This window comes from Monodelphis domestica, chromosome 6, assembly GCF_027887165.1.
Source record: "Monodelphis domestica isolate mMonDom1 chromosome 6, mMonDom1.pri, whole genome shotgun sequence".
NCBI lineage: Eukaryota > Metazoa > Chordata > Mammalia > Didelphimorphia > Didelphidae > Monodelphis > Monodelphis domestica.
In genome coordinates this window covers 125,571,765-125,593,969 of record NC_077232.1, presented here as the reverse complement: position 1 = coordinate 125,593,969, position 22,205 = coordinate 125,571,765, and the positions used below count along the sequence as shown (strand labels likewise).

Genomic DNA, 22,205 nt, shown 5'->3' with positions numbered 1-22,205 from the left:
ATGTAGATAATTATATTAGTTTCTCTCTAGACTATCTCATTTACTCCTCTCATTTCAAGTGGTACCTTTACCCAAATAAACCTCAAATTTGTAAATATCTTAGCCCTATAAACCAATATGTCCAACTACCTGCTGGATATTTCAACTTGAATGCCCTATCGGTTTCTTAAGTATCTTTGGAGGACCAGAGCTTAACTCATCTTTTTTTTTTAACAAAACCTATTCCTCCTACCAACTTTCCTGTTTCTGAGGATGGCACCACAATTAGCCCAGTAAACCTTGCTGAAAAAACCTCCAAATCATTTCTTTTTTCACCACTCTTCCCCATCCCAATCATTACCAAATTCCAGTTCCATAGTAACTTAGGCCATTCTTTTCTATTCCAGAGTTCAAGCAAGTCCTCAGGACCTCTCTTAGCAGGTTATTACTTATAGGCTTACTAGTTTCCCTGCTTTGAGCTTCTTCCTTCTATGATTCAAACTTCTCTCAGCTACTAAAATAATCTTCCCAGTGCTCAAGTCTAAGCATGGTATTTCTTTGCTCAAAACTCTTTGGTAGCTCCTTATCATGTAAGGGATAACGCAAACTTCGTAGCTTGGCATTCAGGGCCTGCCACAATTTAGTTCCAACCTACTTGTCTAAATTCATTTTGTATTACTCAGTTCAACAAACATTTATTAAGCACTAACCATATGTAAGGCCCCATGCTAGGAGCTGCATTTCAGTTTCCACCCTTCACAAATTTTACCTTCAAGTCAAAACTGGACTGCTAGGGATTCCCTGATCTTATCCTGAACTCTGCTTCCTCCATGCATATTCATTCACACAGGCTCTCCCAAATGCTTAGAACTCAATCCTTCACCTGAGTCTCCACAAAAACCAGCTCATATGCCATCTCCTCTACAAACCTTCCCCTGCTTCCCCTAGTTAATAGAGCTGTCTTCTTCCTCAGACTTGTCTTCAATGTACTTTGGTCTTTATCACATGGTGCCTTGTACCCCAACATGCCAGCTTTTCTCTATGGCTCACCAAGGGCAGGGAGGACATGGTTTTGTTTCTCCAGGCTTTGCATCCCCAGACCTAGCACAATGCCTTGCATAAATGGGTGCTTAATAAGTCTCAGATGGATTGTTATTGAATTGGAATTAGGGGGTTTATCATTCAACAAAGACGAAGCATTCATCGGTAATTTTTGGATACACTACATAGTAAGAAGCCAGTAGAAAGATAGCCTAAAGTTCACTGTCCAAGAACATTACCAAAGGGCTGAACAACCTTTTGGGCCATTTTATAACAACAATACAAGAATAAACTGTGGCTTTGGCACTGAGATGATACTAGCTTGGCAGAAGTGCTCAAATGTGTGTATAATTTATTTTAAAAATCAATCCTGAAAAGAAAAACACAGAATACTTGCTATGAGAGGTTTAGCTGCACTAAAATATCAAAAGAGTAACTACCCCCCCAAATGGCATATATAATAAATAAATAAAAATCATTAAATGCTTAAAATATCCAGCCTTGATAGCTATAGATAGAGCCCTACCTTTTTGTGCTCCTAAAGTCAGAGGTGTTATTTTCATCTACAGGAGCCAAAAATTTTAGAAAATTTGGCACAGAGGAAGAAGAATGAAGTTTTTTCCGCAGGGCACTACGATAGGAGATGCTAAGAGTTCAGTTGAAAAAGTAAAGTTTAGGATAAGGAAATGTAAATATACAAAGCATAAAAAATACAAGCTTCAAAATAAGAGAAAAGCATTTGAGCTCCAATTTCAGCAAGAGTAAAACAAGCAAGAAAATGAAAACTTTACCAATCTCATCTTTTTAAAAAGTTTTTAGTTGAAAAAGTTCAATTGTGAATAAGTGGGATTCATGAGATAATGAAATACATGCTATTAGCCCATCCCTCATTTATATCTTTTTAAATGGGAAAATATTAAAGTCATCCTAATACCAGGAAGTCTCTCAGGAAGTATAAATTCCAGTACCGACAGGAGGTTAATTAATTGTCATTATTAGGCGGAATGGAAAAATATGGCAAACTATTTTTTAGAACTATTTGAGATTAGAACTATTTCTAAAACTTCTTATTGTTTAATTAAAAATTAAAACCCAATTAATTTTTTAAAAACCTATTACCCATAAAAACAGACTGAAATGCAATGAAAACATGGCTCCTGGGGATTCTGAGATAGTCATTCCTTCCACTTAGCAACACATCACCTCTCTTTAGGTTTAATCCAGACAAAGGCAATGAAACAATCACAAAGGTGCTCTCACCTCTTTGACACAGCATTCCCACCTTGTTCTCCACTTGAATTATGTTTTAGGTATTTAAAAAAATTTGGTGAGGAGGCTGAGGGATTAAGACGATGAGGTGGGAGAGCAGGAGTCGAAGACTGACCTGAGCGACTTTTAGACTCATCAACAGGTGGGTTCAAGCTAGACAGCAAGTAAACAGAGAGAAAGTACGGGAGGGAGGGAGAGAGAGAGAAAGGGAAAGAGTACATCGGAAGGACAAAAGAACACAAAATGAAGAAAACAGGTGAGAGTCTTTCCATCTCATTGTTGCAACACAACTTGTGCTCAAATTCAGGTTTGGGCCATTCTGGATTCTCCTTTCTAGAAGTGGATGAGCCCTCAGCAATCTTTCAGACAGTCCCCTAGAAAATGAGGGGCTCCCTGTCCAGTCACCCTGCTAAATCAGAAGGTAGAGGCGTTCAGGAGGAAGACGAAAGGCAGAATGAGCTCCGCTCTCCTGAATGCCACCTATCCTGACAGCCCTCGTCACCTAAGACAAGCACATGCCATGATTACACTGCGTTCTGCCAGGGGAAAATGTGCTGGCACAGGTACAGCGATCCTACCATCTTGAGCCTGCGTGTAAACAGCAGGTCTGGAAAGAGAGCCAGAAGTCTGCCAAAGAGAATGTTTCCATAATCCCTGGGAAAGCTAGAAACAAGAGGGGGTGTGGGATGAAGCAGGTGGTACAATAAGGAAGGGCAGGCTATTTATGGGCAGGCTTGGAGGGAAGGGAGGACAGAACTCTATAAGGCTTCGGGCCAGGTTACACATTCGCACACGCTTCTGAAAACCCTCCTAACTTCTAGGAGTACAGTTATTTTGTAAAATCACCAAAACTGATGGGAAACTAACGAGAATGAAACTGGGAAAGGTAAGGCTTTTAAACATGACTAATTCTTGTCAATTGCAATATTCTTGAGTAAATAAACCATGTTTGCATGGATTCCCCAAGATGACTACATCCACATCTCAGCATCCTATTTGTTGTTCTCTTCCTGCCAGTTAAAGGAACACAGATCCAATGAGTGAGTGACTGATTCACACAGCTTTAGAACATGAGGAATGTGTTGGGACTTTTTTTAACTAGACTTTCAAAAGCCTTTCCCACCAATTATCCTAGGATACTAGCCTACTTGGAGCCAAAACATCAGAGGACGCTAGGAGGACAGGGAGAACAGCCACGACATTTCCTTTTGTTTCCCATCTTTATCACAATTAAAGATATCTTTTCTGCCTCCTAGGAACTTTACTGGAGGGAAAAAATACTAATCTTGAGAGAATTATACCATTTTAGGCCCAGAAGGACCTTAAGAGATTAGCCAAGCTGTACTGATTCTTTTTTTTTTCCTGCACTAATATGGGCAAGGAGAGACAGGACAACATGAACAAGACCCAGCTCTGTAATTTCTCTGTAATTTATTCCTTATACGGTGGCTTCAGACTTCTTAAATGCAAAATGAAGGGGTGAGATAAGATGCTTTCCAGGTCCCCGCAAGCTCTAAATCTAGAATCCTTTCACTTAGTTGAACTTGGTCAGTGTAAAGATGGACAAAATAAGGCCCATGGGGGACATGCCAAGCCCCAGGTTTCACGGCTAGTTGAGGGACGAGAGCGAGACCTTCCCACTCCCAAGCCAATGCTGCCTTCCCCTCCACCAGGCAGCCTGGGACCAAGTACTGGGAAATTCTCTCAGTCTCATACAGATTGGCACACACCACATGAAGAGTCCATCTCCTTGCCTAATGAGGCACAAAGAACCAATTACCTAATGATTTGGTGGGTCTCTCCAGGGAACAAGAAATGCAAAATAATAAAAAAAGAATGGGTGTTTTCTAACATTCACTCTACTTTTTCCTCTCTCCCTGTCTGAGTGCCTCCTCAAAATTTATATATTTAATAGTAGAAGATTAAGGATACAAAAAAAGTTATTATAATTTTACTTTAAAATAAAATTTTCATCCTACTATATCTATTTCTTTGTCTAGTGTTTTTTTTTTTTGAACCCTTACCTTGCATCTTAGAATCAATGTAGTATATTGGTTCTAAGGCAGAAGAAAAGTAAGGGTTGGGAATGGGGGTAATGTGACTTGTCCAAGGTCACCCAGCAAGAAAGTGTCTGAGGCCAGATTTGAACCCAAGGACTTCCCTGTCCCTAGGTGTGGCTCTCTATCCAATCAGTCATCTAGCTGCCCACCTCTCCCTCCCCTCCCCCACCTAATGTATTTTTTAAAAGGAACTTTATCCACTGATATAGTTTGGTCTTTCAAATTCCTCTTCTAATTCTGGTCCTTCTAGGGCAGATGTAGAGCACTGCTTGGTCACATTTTCCCTAGGAGAAGGGGCAGAGAAGGTGATTCTATCATTTTACGAGATCCTGGATGTAGAGTTGCAAAGGACCTAAGAAGCCATCGTGTCTAAGGCCCTCACTTTGTCAATGGAGACACAGAGGTCCTGGTGGTGAAAGGCCTCGTCCCATGTCCCAGAATCTCACCGAGGCCCTCTGACTGCAGAGCCAGGCCAGCAGGAGGGGCCTAGCCTGCCTCGGGCCCTCTGACTGCAGAGCCAGGCCAGCAGGAGGGGCCTAGCCTGCCTCGGGCCCTCTGACTGCAGAGCCAGGCCAGCAGGAGGGGCCTAGCCTGCCTCGGGCCCTCTGACTGCAGAGCCAGGCCAGCACGGAGGGGCCTAGCCTGCCTCGGGCCCTCTGACTGCAGAGCCAGGCCAGCACGGAGGGGCCTAGCCTGCCTCGGGCCCTCTGACTGCAGAGCCAGGCCAGCAGGAGGGGCCTAGCCTGCCTCGGGCCCTCTGACTGCAGAGCCAGGCCAGCAGGAGGGGCCTAGCCTGCCCCCAATGGCTCTCTCCCTCCACGCACATACCTGCAATCCACAGAGCCGGTCCACAGTTGTGGCCCAGCTAGTTATACAATAACGTGATGCTTTTAAAGAAATCTTACTTTCGCTCATGAGGAGTCTCTGTGCTCACTGAGTGATACCTCATAAGTTTCCTTTGCGGAAGGCCGGGCGACGCCTCGGGCGGCTCCGGGGGCTTCTGGCCTTCCACAGGGTAGTGGCTCAGTGTGTTCGCTCGCCTCCTGAACTCCTGCCGCGGGGATGGCGGGGCGGCCTCCTCGGGCAGCGGGCTCCCCGAGGTGCTGGAGAGGTCATCTAAGGACCCCGGGGGCGGGCAAGAACCTTCTGGGAGGGCTGGCAGCTCCTTTTCCCCCATTGACAACTCCTAGCAGCAAAACAAAAGCATCCCAAGTTTATCAGCTCTGATCCAATAAGAATTCATCCACGTCAGCATGTGGATCAACATCTTCAACCTCACTAAGAAAGAGGCTGCACTCGGGGATGGAGACTCGGGTGTAAATCCTGGTTTTTTATTTACACCCTTACACTTTCCATCCTAGAGTCAGTACTAAGTATTGATTCCGAGGCAGAAGAGTGGTCAGGGCTAGGCAATGGGGGTTAAGGGACTTGCCCAGAACCACCCCACTAGGAAGTGTCTGAGGCTACCCTGGAACCCAGCCTCCCATCTCTAGGCCTGGCCCTCTATCCATGGAATCCCCCCAGGGGTCCCCTCTCCTTAGGTACTTTTAAGGGCAAGAACTTTTGTGAGTCAGATTAAGGGAGGGAGTTTTTTCACTTAGGAACATCTAAGACCTAAAAAAATCACAAGTCTAGACAAAATGAAAAAAAAAAAACCAACAACTCTGGTCATACCAAATGACGCTCTTCATCTTACCCTCCACCCCCCAAAATAAGGGAATATCCTACTAGTTAGAAATCCAGCTTACTGTCCATGAACTGAAGGACAGGGGGTTCTATACAAAGCTTTATAAAAGGAATATCATGCTATACAGATGATTCATGCTGTAAATAATTTAGATCTTTGATGATGATATAGAGGAAGTTATTTTACAAAGAAACCCCACTGTTTTAAACCAATTATCAAGCTATGTTCCTTAGAGTTAAATCATCTCCTAAACTAGAGGTGCTAAACATTAGTTTAATTTTAATCAAATTAAAATATAATTGGGAAATATTTGACAAAATAAATAAAACTACAATAAAACATAGCTAATGTTAATAAGTGTTTTTTCTAAGTCAACCACTGCTCTAGAAGTTGAAATACTGTAATGTTGTACCCATGCCTGGAGGTTCAGTTCAATTTAATAAGCACTGATTAGTTTGGGGCTGATATACAAATTTAGAATTCAATTATGAGAGCCCATCTATCTTGTATTCTTCCTATCCTCCAGTGGAGACAGAGCAGGCACCCAAATTAAGAAGTAGGTGATCAAGTCTTTTCTGATAATAATAATAATATTTAATTATAGTCACATATATAATTATATTTTCATATATAGCATAATTATATATCCATATATGTGATTCATATATGTTACATGTTTTTTAAATTACATATAATTCAAAATTAAGGTGTTAAAAACCACTACCTCATGCAACCAAACCCCATGAACATCCTCCCTGAACCAGCTGGGAAGAATGAGCCAGAGGCAGAAAGGAGTGGAGGGGCTGACCAGGAAGTTCAAGTTCCACTGAAGATTTAAGGAAATTACTTTTGAGCCATTTGGAAAAGATGACATTTATCCTCATGATGGAAAAGAAAATCTACACCTCCCATTCTAGCATTCTCATCATCTAAGGACACGTTACTTTTGCTTCATGAACGACTCTAGACCCTCAAGAAAGGCTTTTCTTCCTCTATTTTTAAAAGCTTTTTACAAATATGCCATTGGAACAGTCTGTGCTTCAAAGAAACTTCTCATTTAAGATAATTTTTAAAATGCTACAGCCAAGGGGCAGCCAGGCCCAGAGACAGGAGAGCCTGGGTTCAAACCTGGCCTCAGCTGTGGGATCCTGGGTAAATCACTTCACCCCCACTGCCTACCCCTTATTGCTCTTCTGCCTTGGAACAATACTTAGTGTTGATTCTAAAACAGAAGATAAAAGGTTTTTATAGTGTTAACCTTTATATGCTACTTTAAGGGTTGTATAAACAAATTAAAAAACTAAAACATACTATGACATTATTTTATTTGAGGTAAGGGCTTATATCATTCCCTATTTTACAAATAAACTGAGGTTAAGGAACATGCTGGAGGCTCACAGTTAGTGTCTACGGCAGGATCTAAACCAAAAAACCATTAGGTTCATCTAATCTAATTACTATTTAACTTTAAGAAAAAATATTAATCAAAACAAATGAGTCCTCACAAAAACCTCATTTTCCATATCAAATAAGGCATTGAGAAGGACAGGTTCTTTGCAGCAATGACTTCCAGGTGACCTGTTTAAAAAGGACTCAGCTACATAAAAGAGTTCTTACTATCTTTCCAGCTGCATATAAATCTTCTGGCATGCAAAACAGAAAAGATAAAAAGAAAATCCCAAAGCACACAAAAAGTGGCTTGTAGAAAAAAAAGACAAGTGAATTTCTCCCTTAGAATAGCCAAAAGACAATTCTTTCACACATTTCTAAATTCAGAGTTGGAAAAAGAATGGAAGGAGGTTTCCTCTAAGGTTCACTGCCTTCAATTCATGGCCATTAATCTATGCTTCACTAGACTTCAGCCCAGGATATTGCCATCATCTGCATGGTCAGAAGGCATAAAATTAACCAGCCCAACGGGTACCCTGGGACAGCATCCAACCTAGGAGAACATGTAATAGTCCCTGTGAGGGCAGAAGACTTCTCTTGTACCCAACAGTAAAGGCAGCACCAGACTTAATAGGCAGAATCTTCAATTCCACCACAGTCACTCACATTTAACTTTACAAGAGAAAAACTGAATGGGACGACCCAGGTTCCAAATACACCTCGAGAACCTGGGAGGCACAACAGGCCAGGCAGAGAGGTGAGCAGCCAGAGGAAGTGGGCTACAAGGTGGAAGAGGAGAGTTGCAAATCTACCAGATGCAATAGTTTGTCTGCAATCACAATGCCATTGGCAGCAGATGCCTTGGGCTAAGCTGGGACTTTGACTTTATTTGCTATTTAATGTTTTTTGAGGGTTTTATTTTTTGCTCTTTAATGTTAATTATGATCCGTGATGACAGTCAGAATATTTAATGCAATGAACTGCGGTAAGGCATTCATAGGAATTCACACCTCCTTTTTTGAGGATTCCCAGTTATTTTCAGAGGTAATAAAGTAGGAGGAATACATCACTACCATCTGCTGATTAGATCTGGATTCTCTAAACCTGTGATCTCATTTGTTTGCTTGTGGAGGGCATAACCATCTGTTTTTAATGTCCAAGTTTTCAGAAGCCTAATGCTATCATTCTACCTGGTTAAGAATTCTGAAAGTTTGACGTTTTATCAGCAACTTTAAAAAAAAAAGGGCAACCCATAGCAGAGTGCCTCAACTTGGAGGTTGTAAGTAAGTACACAGTAAATATTTGTTCATTACTTTTAAATGTGGAAACTTGCTTACTTTACTGGTGTTACTGAATGTACTCGACACAGAGCTGTCCAGATCCACACTCCCAGATTGTTCTGGCAACCCTTTGCCTTTACTCCCCTACAAGAAGAAAAGCAATAGAATTATGATCCTGCAAGTCTTTCTCAAAAAAAAAAAAACTATTCAAAATCACTTTGTTTCAATGGAACAATCCTTGAAAAATATACACATCCCATTTTTGCCAATTAGCATAATGAGTGATCACAACAATATTAGCATTTCTGTATCACTTTAAAGTTTTCAAAGTGCTTTTTTTGATCCTTTAACAACCCTGTGAAGTAGGGAGTTGAAGAGGCTGAGATTGAGAAAAGATAAGTTACTCTCCTGGTGTTATACATAACTAATAAGTATTGGCAAGATTCAAACTCAGATCTTCATGGTCTAGCATTCTATCCATCAGGTCACCTAGCTACCTCTCATCAAAAAACACTAAGCAGAGAAAGGAATCCTACCATGAGTCAATACGATTAGTCAAGATAAGAGAGAGAAAAGCAACTTACAAACTTTCCACTGAAATACTGTCTTCTTTGCATCACAAATCTTAAGAATGGATTGAAACCTCAAACTCTTCCTAGCCATGTGATCCTGGACAAGTCATTTAACCCCCATTGCCTAGCCCTTACTGCTCCTCTGCCTTAGAACAAACACAGTGTAATGATTCTAAGACGGAGGTAAAGGTTTAAAAACAAAAACAAAACCAAATAGATCTAAAGACAGATTTGGGTGTTTTACACACTGGACAGCTCCCTGAGGACTCTTAGCCCCTCCCAACCCTGGTTCTGGACAGCTACAAAACAAAATTAGTTGTAAAAATACTTTAATTTTAAGAAATAAGCACTCTCTGTGTACTTTTCTTATGAGCTTGTCGCACCGTACTTTGGATTATGGCTACATATCTTGTGTCCCCCCCTCAAGAGCGGCCCAGCTGTCTCATTCATCTTTGCGTCCCTCCCACTCCCCTTCAGAGCAGAGCACAGGCAGGCCTTTTCCCACAGTGCATACTCATGCGTGTTTGTTGGACAGACCTCAGAGGTGGCATCACAAAATCAAAGAGAAAAAAACAGGGTGCTGCAATTCCACCACGTGCTCCCTTGAAACCATTTTGTGAATAGTGGATCAATGAAAGAATGTATTTGATTTAAAATGCTATTAGCTTACAACTTAAGTTGTAGGGGGATGTGGTGGTTGTTTGGGGGCTTTTTGAGTTTCCAACTAGGAAAAGTCGTTTTCAAGAATACTTCATTTGAGTAGAATAACCGTTGAAATCAATTTTCTTTTCTCTTTAAACCCTCGACTTCCATCTTAGAATCAATACTGTGTATGGTTTTAGGGCGAAAGAGCAGAAAGGGCTAGGCGATGGGTCAAGTGCCTTGCCCAGCCAGGGTCACCCCGCTAGGAAGTGTCTGAGGCCACATTTGAATGGAGGTCCTCCTCACCCCAGTCCTGGCTCTCAATCCACCCGGCCACCCAGTTGCCCCGTGATGAATTTTCGAAGTGCTCCGTCAGAACCCTTTTTCTTACATCATGTTAACTTCAAGTCCAAACAAACACATACTTGAACAGGAAAGGGGGGAGGGGGAAATCCCTTGAGAAGGGCCTCGGGTCTGTCTCTCTCTGCCGCTTCACCTCGCCCTCATCATGGCCGAGCGCCCTATCTGGCAGAGAAGGCGCAAGGCCTGCCGGATAAATCCCAGCTAGTGTGCGCTCTCTGCCGCTGGCCCGGTCTCTCTCGTAGAATTCAGTGGTGTATATTCACATAGGTTTACGCACACACACCTCGTTGGCATGAACATACTGCTTTAAAGTTTTTGAAGTGTTTTGCAGTTCACCCTCTAAACCGAGAGCCAGTCCCCTCTAGTTTGTCTCCCCGGAGAGGGGAGCGCGGGGACCTCTGCCTTTCTTGGCTCCTGCAGGCTCCCTCACTCGGCCCTTCTGTCTCTCCTCGACGCCAGCCTCGCGGCCATCTCCACCGGTATGTGGTATGCGGCATCTCTCTAGCTCCCCACACGAAGGGGCGGCGCCAACAACAGTGAGATTTGAAGGAGATGGGCTGAAAGAGAACTCCTTGTTTGGGGACAGGCTGACGCTGCGATGCCTCTCTAGCTAGTCACTATTGACAGGACTCAAACTCGGATCTTCATGAAGCAAAGCCTAGAACACAGGTCCATCAGACCACCCAGCGGCCTGTCCTCAGAAAACACTAAGCACAGATCAGAATTCCGCGATGAGTGCAGAGAAGAGGGCTCCAGGCGAGGTACAGAAAGGGGCGCGGAAACACCGCCTTCTTTGCACTCCCGGCCCTTCCCATTCTGCTGGTGTCCAGCTTTCTTCTGATTCCTCCTTTCCACAAGCGTGAGTCCCTCTAGATTCCTGACTGATCTTTATCCTTCCTCTGGCCAGCGCAGTCCATGCTCTCTAGGGAGCCCAGCATCCTTAGGACCCTCATCACTCCTCGTCTGTATTAGCACAGCAGCCCGCTCCTCGCCGGCATCCCCTTCTTTTATGCAGCCTCTCCATGATGGCAGGCCCTACCACTGGGCCCTCCTCTCCTCCCTCCACCAAACCTGCCTCGGGCCCAAGGCCCAAAGCCAGCCCTGCCTCTGCCCTCCTCAGAGGCCGGCTGTTCCACAAGGACCCCGCATCCCTCGGCCTCTCACAACACGGCGAGGACGCGCTGTGGCCAAAAAATCCATCCTCCTCCGGCCAAACGCCGCCGGCCCTCCCTGTGAGCCTAGGACGCCAGAAGCCGTGGAGCCAGACACCCTGAGAGCCACTTGTGTAAGCGTGTGCTTAGCAATTCAGGGGACGTCTTTCTTTGAAAATAATCGTTATAAAGAGAGAGGAATAGAAAGTGACAGAACTATTGAGCTAATAAACAAGACTAGAAGTTGGTACTTTGAAAAAACAGACAAAATAGACAAAGTACTGGTTAATTTAATTAAAAAAAGGAAAGAAGAAAGGCAAATTAACAGCATCAAGGATGAGAAGGGGGATCTCACCTCCAATGAAGAGGAAATTAAGGCAATCATTAAAAACTACTTTGCCCAACTATATGGCAATAAATATACCAACCTAGGTGATACGGATGAATATTTACAAAAATATAAATTGCCTAGACTAACAGAAGAAGAAATAGTTTTCTTAAATAATCCCATATCAGAAAAAGAAATCCAACAGGCCATCAAAGAACTTCCTAAGAAAAAATCCCCAGGGCCTGATGGATTCACCAGCGAATTCTATCAAGCATTCAAAGGACAACCAACCCCAATACTATACAAACTATTTGACATAATAAGCAAAGAGGGAGTTCTACCAAACTCCTTTTACGACACAAACAGGGTACTGATTCCAAAACCAGGCAGGTCAAAAACAGAGAAAGAAAATTATAGACCAATCTCCCTAATGAATATAGATGCAAAAATCTTAAATAGGATACTAGCAAAAAGACTCCAGCAAGTGATCAGAAGGGTCATCCACCATGATCAAGTAGGATTCATACCAGGGATGCAGGGCTGGTTCAACATTAGGAAAACCATCCACATAATTGACCACATCAACAAGCAAACCAATAAGAACCAAATGATTATCTCAATAGATGCAGAAAAAGCCTTTGATAAAATACAACACCCATTACTACTAAAAACACTAGAAAGCATAGGAATAGAAGGGTCATTCCTAAAAATAATAAACAGTATATATCTAAAACCATCAGCTAATATCATCTGCAATGGGGATAAACTAGACGCATTCCCAATAAGATCAGGAGTGAAACAAGGATGCCCATTATCACCTCTATTATTTGACATTGTATTAGAAACACTAGCAGTAGCAATTAGAGAAGAAAAAGAAATTGAAGGCATCAAAATAGGCAAGGAGGAGACCAAATTATCGCTCTTTGCAGATGACATGATGGTCTACTTAAAGAATCCTAGAGATTCAACCAAAAAGCTAATCGAAATAATCAATAACTTTAGTAAAGTTGCAGGATACAAAATAAACCCACATAAGTCATCAGCCTTTCTATATAATTCCAACACAGCTCAGCAGCAAGAACTAGAAAGAGAAATCCCATTCAAAATTACCCTAGACAAAATAAAATACTTAGGAATCTATCTCCCGAGACAAACACAGGATCTATATGAACACAACTACAAAACACTCTCCACACAACTAAAACTAGACTTGAACAATTGGAAGAACATTAACTGCTCATGGGTAGGACGAGCCAATATAATAAAAATGACCATCCTGCCCAAACTCATCTATCTATTTAGTGCCATACCCATGGAACTTCCAAAAATTTTTTTTACTGATTTAGAAAAAACCATAACAAAGTTCATTTGGAAGAACAAAAGATCAAGGATATCCAGGGAAATAATGAAAAAAAATACAAAGGAAGGGGGTCTTGCAGTCCCAGATCTCAGACTATATTACAAAGCAGCGGTCATCAAAACAATTTGGTACTGGCTAAGAGACAGAAAGGAGGATCAGTGGAATAGACTGGGGGCAAGCAACCTCAGCAAGACAGTATATGACAAACCCAAAGATCCCAGCTTTTGGGACAAAAATCCACTATTTCATAAAAACTGCTGGGAAAATTGGAGGACAGTGTGGGAAAGATTAGGCTTAGATCAACACCTCACACCCTACACCAAGATAAATTCAAAATGGGTGAGTGACTTGAACATAAAGAAGGAAACTATAAGAAAATTAGGCGAACACAGAATAGTATACATGTCAGACCTTTGGGAAGGGAAATACTTCAAAACCAAGCAAGAATTAGAAATAGTTACAAAATGCAAAATAAATAATCTGGATTACATCAAATTGAAAAGTTTTTGTACAAACAAAACCAATGTAACTAAAATCAGAAGGATAGCAACAAATTGGGAAACAATCTTCATAAAAACCTCTGACAAAGGTTTATTACTCAAATTTATAAAGAACTAAATCAATTGTACAAAAAATCAAGCCATTTTCCAATTGACAAATGGGCAAGGGACATGAACAGGCAGTTCTCAGCCAAAGAAATCAAAACTATTAACAAGCACATGAAGAAGTGTTCTACATCTCTTATAATCAGAGAGATGCAAATCAAAACAACTCTGAGGTATCACCTCACACCTAGCAGATTGGCTAACATGACAGCTATGCAAAGTAATGAATGCTGGAGGGGATGTGGCAAAGTGGGGACATTAATTCATTGCTGGTGGAGTTGTGAATTGATCCAACCATTCTGGAGGGCAATTTGGAACTATGCCCAAAGGGCGACAAAAGACTGTCTGCCCTTTGATCCAGCCATAGCACTGCTGGGCTTGTACCCCAAAGAGATAATGGACAAAAAGACTTGTACAAGAATATTCATAGCTGCGCTCTTTGTGGTGGCAAAAAATTGGAAAATGAGGGGATGCCCATCAATTGGGGAATGGCTGAACAAATTGTGGTATATGTTGGTGATGGAATACTATTGTGCTCAAAGGAATATAAAGTGGAGGAATTCCACGGAGACTGGAACAACCTCCAGGAAGTGATGCAGAGCGAGAGGAGCAGAACCAGGAAAACATTATACACAGAGACTGATACATTGTGGTACAATGGAAGGTGATGGACTTCTCCATTAGTGTCAATGCAATTTCCCTGAACAATCTGCAGGGATCTAAAAAAAAATACTACCCACAAGCAGAGGATAAACTGTGGGAGTAAAAACACAGATGAAAAACAACTGCTTGACTACAGGGTTGGAGGAGATAATACTGAGGAGAGACTCTAAATGAACACTATAATGCAAATTCCAACAACAGGGAAATGGGTTCGAGTCAAGAACACATGCGATAACCAGTGGAATCATGCGTCGGCTATGGGAGAGGGAAAGGCGGGGGGGGGGGGGGGGGGGAGGGGAGGAAAAGAAAACGATCTTTGTTTCCAATGAACAATGTATGAAAACGACCAAATAAAATAATGTTTAAATTTTAAAAAAAAAGAGAGAGGAAGATGATTTGTGGTAGTTTTAGGAAATGAAATTGGAGGGATCTTTTGACAATTCTCAGTCACAGGAATAGGATAGAAAACACAGTGAACTTCGCACCCAGTGGGAATTTCAGCTCTGCTGCTAATAACCTACATGACAAGTCACTTGTATTCCCTACCCTCAATGTGCTCATCTGTAAAATGGGGGGCTGAACCGGACCTTCAAGAACCCTTCAAGCTCTAGATCTATGACCATCTGACTTCAATGATCAGGGCTATGCAACAGAATGAAACAAGGAGAATTAGTAGAATGATTTCTTGCTTTCCTTTTTTTTTTTAAACCCATGCCTTCTCTCTTAGAAACAATGCATGGATTCCAAGAGAAGAGCAATTAGGACTAGACAACTGGGGTGAAGTGACTTGCCCAGGGTCACACAACCAGAAAGTTTCTGAGGCCACATTTGATCCCAGGGCCTTCCATCTCTAGGCTTGACTCTCAATCCATTGCCCCTAGGAGAACAATTTCTACAAATAACATTATAGAAAGAATTTTGAAAGACTTAAGAACTGTCGTCAGTGAAATGGTCAACCATGATCCAAAAGGACAATGAAACTGCTAAAGAGGAAATAAATTCATGATACAAGCAAGATAAGAAGCATTCTCAGACACAATCAATGTGGAAATTTGTTTTGCTTGACTATGCATTTTTATTATAAGGATTTTCTTTTTTTCTTTTTTACTAGGGGAGGGCACAGGATGAGGGAAGGATAAAAACAGGGTAGGAAAAAAGGAAGAGAACACTAATGATCTTTGATTTTTTTCATTCAGAGAAGAAAACAGAAGAAATGAAAGAAAAACAGATAGTAAGAGGATAGCTTTGAAAGCTACAATTATACTTCTCTACTTAAAAAGAAAAGTAACTGTACATATTAGAGACTTTAGGTATAACATACAATATTTTTCTATTCTATTTTGTATATGAAAACACTCATTTTATTTGGGGTTTATTAAGTTCAGAATAAAAATAAATAAGAGAAAACAATAGGAAAAATTCATAGTTCCTGGAAGTATGACCATCAGGAATGCTTCACATAAATCTTTTAAAATGTACAGATCTAGTACATATAATGTACCCATCAATTTTCAAAGTCATTTTCACTTACATTATGATGACTAGAACTTCTCACATAATGCTCACTTTAAGAGTTGTCCAATTAATACCATTTTTAAATTCTGAGACCAAAAAATCAGAATAAGTACTATTAAACACAAAGTAGCTTTTACTTCCTTTTTTAAATGATGAATTAAACTAAATAAAAGCATAACAATCCTTTTTGTTCACCCTCTAAAAAGTTGTTTATTCAAACAATAAGTTGAAATGAACATACTTACCCGGGACAATATGCTTTCTAGGGATTCTGTCAATGATCTCTTTGCTTTACTTTTCAGCATATCAAGCCTGAACCGAGGAGCATTGGTTGGCAATTCATTTCGAATAGTCTCTGCTGAAATCTGTGATGTCTATAAATGGGGAGAAAAGTAAATAACAGAAAAATACCCCTCTAGGGTAGATCTTTTTTTTTTATCAAATTAGATATTCTAAAGCAAAGAAGGGCAACCTGCATTCTTCACTGTGCTTAATTCATGTTTCTCAGAAAATAATTTCTCCTTTAAAAATTTTTCTGGATATTCCACTAGGTTTAAGAAAAAGAAAACTAGGTAAACTATGGACAGAAGTCCATTGGCTAATTAGATCTTCAAAGATAAACTGATTATACAACCATCTTATACACTACATTCTCAATTTTTATTTTTCTTTCCAAAAGGGTTTTTCTTTTATAGTTTTTAACGTATGTGTTAGTTTCATTGACCATAACTTAATATTCCTTATCCATAAACCAAGTAAACATTTTAGACTTCTCTAAGAAAACATCTTAACTTTAAGGTTGTTTTTGTTTTTGTTTTGTGTGCGAAAGTGACTTTTCCCTACCCATACTCCTAAAACTTACATTCCTAAAACAAGTTACCACATCTATATAAATGACTTCCAAACCTATTTTTGGTCCAGGCTCTAGACTGAGGTCTACACTCATATCTCCAACTGCCTAGAACATAGCTATGCTGAGATGTCCCACCAGTGTGTGAAGATTAAATTAACTCTCCCCTGCACATTTTTAGATTTAATCACCAAAACCATATATACCCCACTAATACTTGAGTGGGGGAGGTCTGTGATCCACATGTGTGATAGTGGGTGACAAATCAGAATTGACTGTCTGACCTCTAGGCAGTCCTAAGCAAAGCTTTAGCTGTAATTGGTACATGTAAAATGGAAGGAAGTCACAGGAAGTGACAAAAAGAAATGGTCTTTAAAAATGCCAAGAAACTTCCTGTGAAGGAGGTCTTTAGGTCTTTCACTTTCAACTCGATCTTGAAGGAGATCGAGCTTGAGATCTCAGTCTGCTCTTGGACTTTTCCTCTTTAGAATTACCACTCACTGGGGTGAGTGAAAAAAATTGACTCCTTTTCTGGATTTTCTGAAGGGACTAGCCTCAGGAGAGACCTACCCTCTTGAGAGAGGTTCCCTGTATCCTCAGATCCTTGGGGCTCAAGGCTGAGGTCCCTCTGGCTAAGGACTAATTAGTCCTCCCTGAGTTGAGCCAGGGGCCGGAGCAAAATACTTAGTACTTAAGCTAGATATCTTACCCTATCCTCTCTCTGATTTTCTTACCTTTATTCCTTCTATATTTTATAAATAAATTGCTAAAAAAAATCATTTTGGAATTGATTAAATTCCTGGTGACCCTATTCTTAAATAATCTATTCTAACCATATATATATAACCCTTACAAGTACCTCAAACCACTATGTGCCTTGCCTAAATAAAGTGAAAATCTATCCTATTAACATCACAAGCTTTACTCCTGTCTTCTTCTCTCAACCTCCTTCTCTGAACCATTTACCCATTTTTCCATGTTTTTAGCTTTGCATCTTCCCTTTCCCTCACCTCCCACATCTGTGCAATTACCAAGTCCTTGTGAATTCCCTATCTATAACATCTCTCCTCTATCCTCTTTTATCTATCCCCACTGCCATCACCCTATGAATGCCCTCATTGGCACCCACTTGAACCAAAAGGAAAGAGCTAAATAGGGAGCCTACACACTTAGGAGGGCAGGAAGAAAGGTGACTGAAAAGTAGGGCAGGGGGAACAGAAAAGCAGAGTCTTCGTCACTGGGACCAAGAAGGAAAGACTGTTAAGGGAGAAGGAATGGTCAGTATTTTTAAATGATACGGCGCAGTTGAAGAGTATGGGAGGTCTGAAAAAAATCCCCGTGGTCTAAAATAGTAAAAAGGTCATTAAAACATAATCTAACAACAGAGGATCTCCCCTCCATGCACTCTTCAGGACTCTCCTTGCTGCAGCTCCCACAAGAGGCTCTATTTCTCATCTCTGGGCATCTTCTCTGGCTGCCCTCAGAGCCTGGAACCCAACCCTCCTCATCTCCTGGCGTCTTGCTTCCTTCCAATCCCAGCTCAACACCAACCTTCTCCAGAAAGGCTTTCCAAGCCCCTTGGCTACTTATGCCTATTTATCCCATATAGAATTTGTACATCTGTGTTTGCAGGTTGTCTCTCCCCAGCCAGTGACCTTCTTGAAAGCAGGGGCTGCAACTCTTTTTTAAAGTATGCACAATGTTAAATAGTATGTGGAATCATAAGATGTGCTAAGTTAACTTCTCCATCCTTTTGTAATACACTGGTGGGTTAATACTTGAGGGATGGGATTAATGATGGCTGATAGCTAGTTAGTGCACTTACAAAGGAATTGTAACTGTGCTTCCAAAAAAGAAGAAAGGAAAAGAAAGAGAGAGAGAGAGAGAGAGAGAGAGAGAGAGAGAGAGAGAGAGAGAGAGAGAGAGAGAGAGAGAGAGAAAGAGAGAGAAAGAGAGAAAGAAAGAAAGAGAGAAAGAAAGAAAGAGAGAGAGAGAGGGAGGGAGGGAGGGAGGGAGGGAAGAAGGGAGGAAGGAAGGGGGAAGGAGGGAAAGAAAGAGAGAGAGAGAGAGAGAGAGAGAGCCACAGAGAGAGAGAGAGAGAGAGAGAGAGAGAGAGAGAGAGAGAGAGAGAGAGAGAGAAAGAAAGAGAGAAAAGCTGTCTTTTACCCATCTTAGTATTCTTAGCACAGAGCATGGCACCCGGCACAAAGTAGCCCCCAATAAATGCTTATTGACCTACTCTAGGACATAGAAACAAATACTACAGAAAAAGGTATGTGTGTCTGTGTAAATCTCTTTTGTTCTCATTCTACAATATGCCTTGTTCAATTTTCCTTTAGTCTTTATCTGTTTGATTTCAGAGTTCTATCTTCTTTATTTTGTATCCTATCCTAAAGCACTAAGTACATAAGATGAGGGGTTTATCATCTTTTTATCAAGACTCCTTGTGGTCATTGGCGGTGGCGGTGGCGGTGGTTGTAGTAACACTATTGCTAACATTTATATAGCACCTTCTATGTGCCAGGTGCTGTGCTAAGCACTTCACAAACATCTCATTTGACCCTCATAACAATCCTGGGAAGTTGGTGCTATTTATTATTATTAGCCCCATTGTCTACATGAGGAGATTGAGGCAAAAGAGTTGTTAAGTGGCTTGCCCAGGATCATACAGCTAGTAAGTATCCAAATCTGAATTTGAACTCAGATCTCCCTGGCACTGTCACTTAGCTGCTATAATCATTTTGAAAGCATAAAATAAAATAGAAAGGAAACTATTTACATGGAAATAGTTACTAAAATATTAAAAAGGAAAAAAAAAAGATCGAAGACTACCAGTTTAAACTACTGAAGTGAGAAAAAGGAAACTACCCACCAATGGGCCTCGGGGGCAAAGGTTTATTCCATGCAATACCAATATGTACTTTCTTTACCCACAAAGCTGAAATAGTCTAGTTGCTTTCAAATACATAATAAGAGTTTTCATAAAACAGCTGTAGAGAAGTACTACAGATTCTTTTGCTATTTGTAGGGAATACTGGCTGAAAGACAAAAAAATTAAAAAGAAGTAGGGTTCAATATAAATCCTACACTTGTTTCTTTTTCTGTCAGACAATAAGGGTCTCTGGATTCCCCCAGGAATGCCTGACTCCAATGGCCTCAGGAGGCCAAAAAGGCAGCCTCCTAGAAATCATCTGAGGCCTAAAGAATAAATTTCACTTGGCTAGAAGCACCTACCATACTTAACATAAAGAAAAATGACCCTTTTGAAAACCAACAAAAAGGCTATGAATTGTAAGGAAAATAGTGCTCCTTCTAGGAAATTTGAATGCCACATGCGTGAGTTTCCTCCTCACTCCCCCAACACTCGCTTGGGTTCTAAAGGGGAAGAATGGCAACTTGAAGGTTTTGTGGCCCTCCACAAGCAGCCCATCATTGCCGTGAGAAGGAGGAGGAAGGATAAAAACACCGTTGGGCCACTCAAAATTCACACCAGAATCCTTGCTGGCCTCTCCTCCAGTTGTCCTCCGTGCTCTAAGAGTCCCGGGGCAGCACACCTTCCTCATGCCATCCCCATTCAAGAAGGCCTCCTCCTGCCCCTCGAGGACTCTGGCACTGGCTAGCAGCTTCCCTCTTGGCCCAGCTCCTGCTCACCAACAGGCGCCCCCGACGTGGCTGCTGATGCTGCCGTGACTCCTCCCTTCCTGATCCTCTACCTTAGCATCCAGACTTCATCTAGCCCGGCGTGAGGGTTCCGCTTTGGTTTTCCAGGACTCTGAAATCCCTTTATCCCAGGATCATCTTTTCTCATCCCTTCTCCGGGGGCCAGCGATTCCTTCTACATTTACCCCGTCAGGGCCATTCTCTTCCTACACGCATCCCGATCACTTCCCCTCCATCCTGATTCCTGGTCCCCAGAGTCTTCCACACCAGGGCGGCTGAGGGGTACTATGGGAGCCGGCAGACTGCGAGGGGAGAGAGGAGAGGAGGTGGAGGCGACGAGGGCAGCGGAGGGGGCCCGGCCTACCCAGGAAGGGCTCTGAAGGGCAGCGAGGTGTGGGGAGGGGAGCTGGAGGGAGGGAGACCCTGCAGGCTGGGGGGTTAGGGGCGGTGACAGGAAGGGGGGCCTCGTGGTTCATGGAGAGGGGCTCACCAGACAAGGAGCCGACTGCCTCGCAGAGACTAGAGTGAAGGAAGAGAGTGGGAATGGCGACGGTTCTGTGAGACACAGAGGGCAGAACAAAGAGCTTGGTAGGGGTGGTCCCAATTTATTTTTGGATGAAGTCTAAAGGGGCCAGATCTTCGTGAGAGGGGGTGACAGGAGAAGCTTAAGAAGAGGTCTGAAATGCCTTGTGGGCTGTGGAAACGTCTAAAGGAACCAATGAGGAAGGAGTAACTGGATGGTCCCACAGAGAAGGCCCAGATGAGATTATGGAATAAATCTGCTGTCTTCCCAGGCATCGTGGCTTAGAATTCCCTCCAGTTTTGTTCTATGTGAAAAGAGATAAAGGAAGAAGATGGAGGGAGTGATCCAGAGTCTGGGTCTGGCCATGGAAAGAACACTTTAAAGTCAAACAATCTTAGTTCAGGATTGGAAGGAAACTCGAAGAAGTCATCCAGATTCACCCCTTAATTTTACAGATAAGGAAACCAAAGCCAAGAAAAAAGAACTGACTTGGCCAAGATCACCCCAGCAGTAAGCACAAGGGGTAGGATTGCCCTTTGACACTAGATCCCGTGCTTTTCATAGAGGAAGTAAATGACAAAGGAAAGATTTCAATACAAGTCTTGGGTTTCCAAATCCAGAATATTTTCCGTATTTCCTTCCTAAAGGGATTGGGTTCAAGTTCTATATCTGGATTTTAGTGTCTGTAGAGCCTCAAACAAATCACACCACATCTGTGGGCCTTCATTTCTACATAACAGTGGTGAGATTCATGCCTATTAAAGTAGTAAAGATGATAGATGATGGGAAAAGCCAATGTTAGAGAAGAAGCAAGAAGATGGGTAGAATAAGGCACCTTCAGAGAAACCGTGAACTGGCTCAATCACTCTGGAAGATAATTTGGAATTATTTGAAAAAAAGTTACTAAACTACTTATATGCCCTTTGATCTCACTGTTATGCCCCTATATCAAGGAGGTCAAAGGCAAAAATAACATCCCATATTCACCAAAACATTATTGGCAGCATTTTTGTTGCAGCAAACACTGGGAACAAAACAGATGCCCATCGACTGCGGAATGAGCGAACATGCTGTGATATATGGATATAACAATATTATTTCACCATAAAAATGGCAAATAGGAGGATTTCAGAAAAACAGAGAAAGATCTTTACAAACAGATTGCTTGGTTCTATTTATGCAATATGGACAATGACTCAAACAATGTAAATGACCCTAAAAGGCAGGTGAATTCTGAAGTAATTTGAATGGTAACTCTCAATCCCAAT

General features: G+C 41.8%; 1 protein-coding gene across 10 annotated transcripts in view; it reads right to left on the bottom strand.

Annotated features, from left to right (window-relative positions):
• The window catches only part of TBC1D1 (TBC1 domain family member 1), a 341,861-nt gene that overhangs the window by 162,413 nt on the left and 157,243 nt on the right, over nt 1-22,205 (bottom strand). For 3 of the 10 annotated variants that reach the window (XM_007496571.3, XM_007496576.3, XM_056802526.1), the window contains 5 exons: nt 16,150-16,278; nt 8,763-8,849; nt 5,255-5,535; nt 2,281-2,442; nt 1,547-1,666 (listed from right to left, as the gene is read on the bottom strand). In XM_007496571.3, the coding sequence (XP_007496633.1) occupies nt 1,547-1,666; nt 2,281-2,442; nt 5,255-5,535; nt 8,763-8,849; nt 16,150-16,278 (779 nt within the window). The remainder of the gene's footprint in view (nt 1-1,546; nt 1,667-2,280; nt 2,443-5,254; nt 5,536-8,762; nt 8,850-16,149; nt 16,279-22,205) is intronic. The other 7 variants (XM_007496575.3, XM_056802527.1, XM_007496572.3 and 4 more) reach the window with 6 other exon arrangements.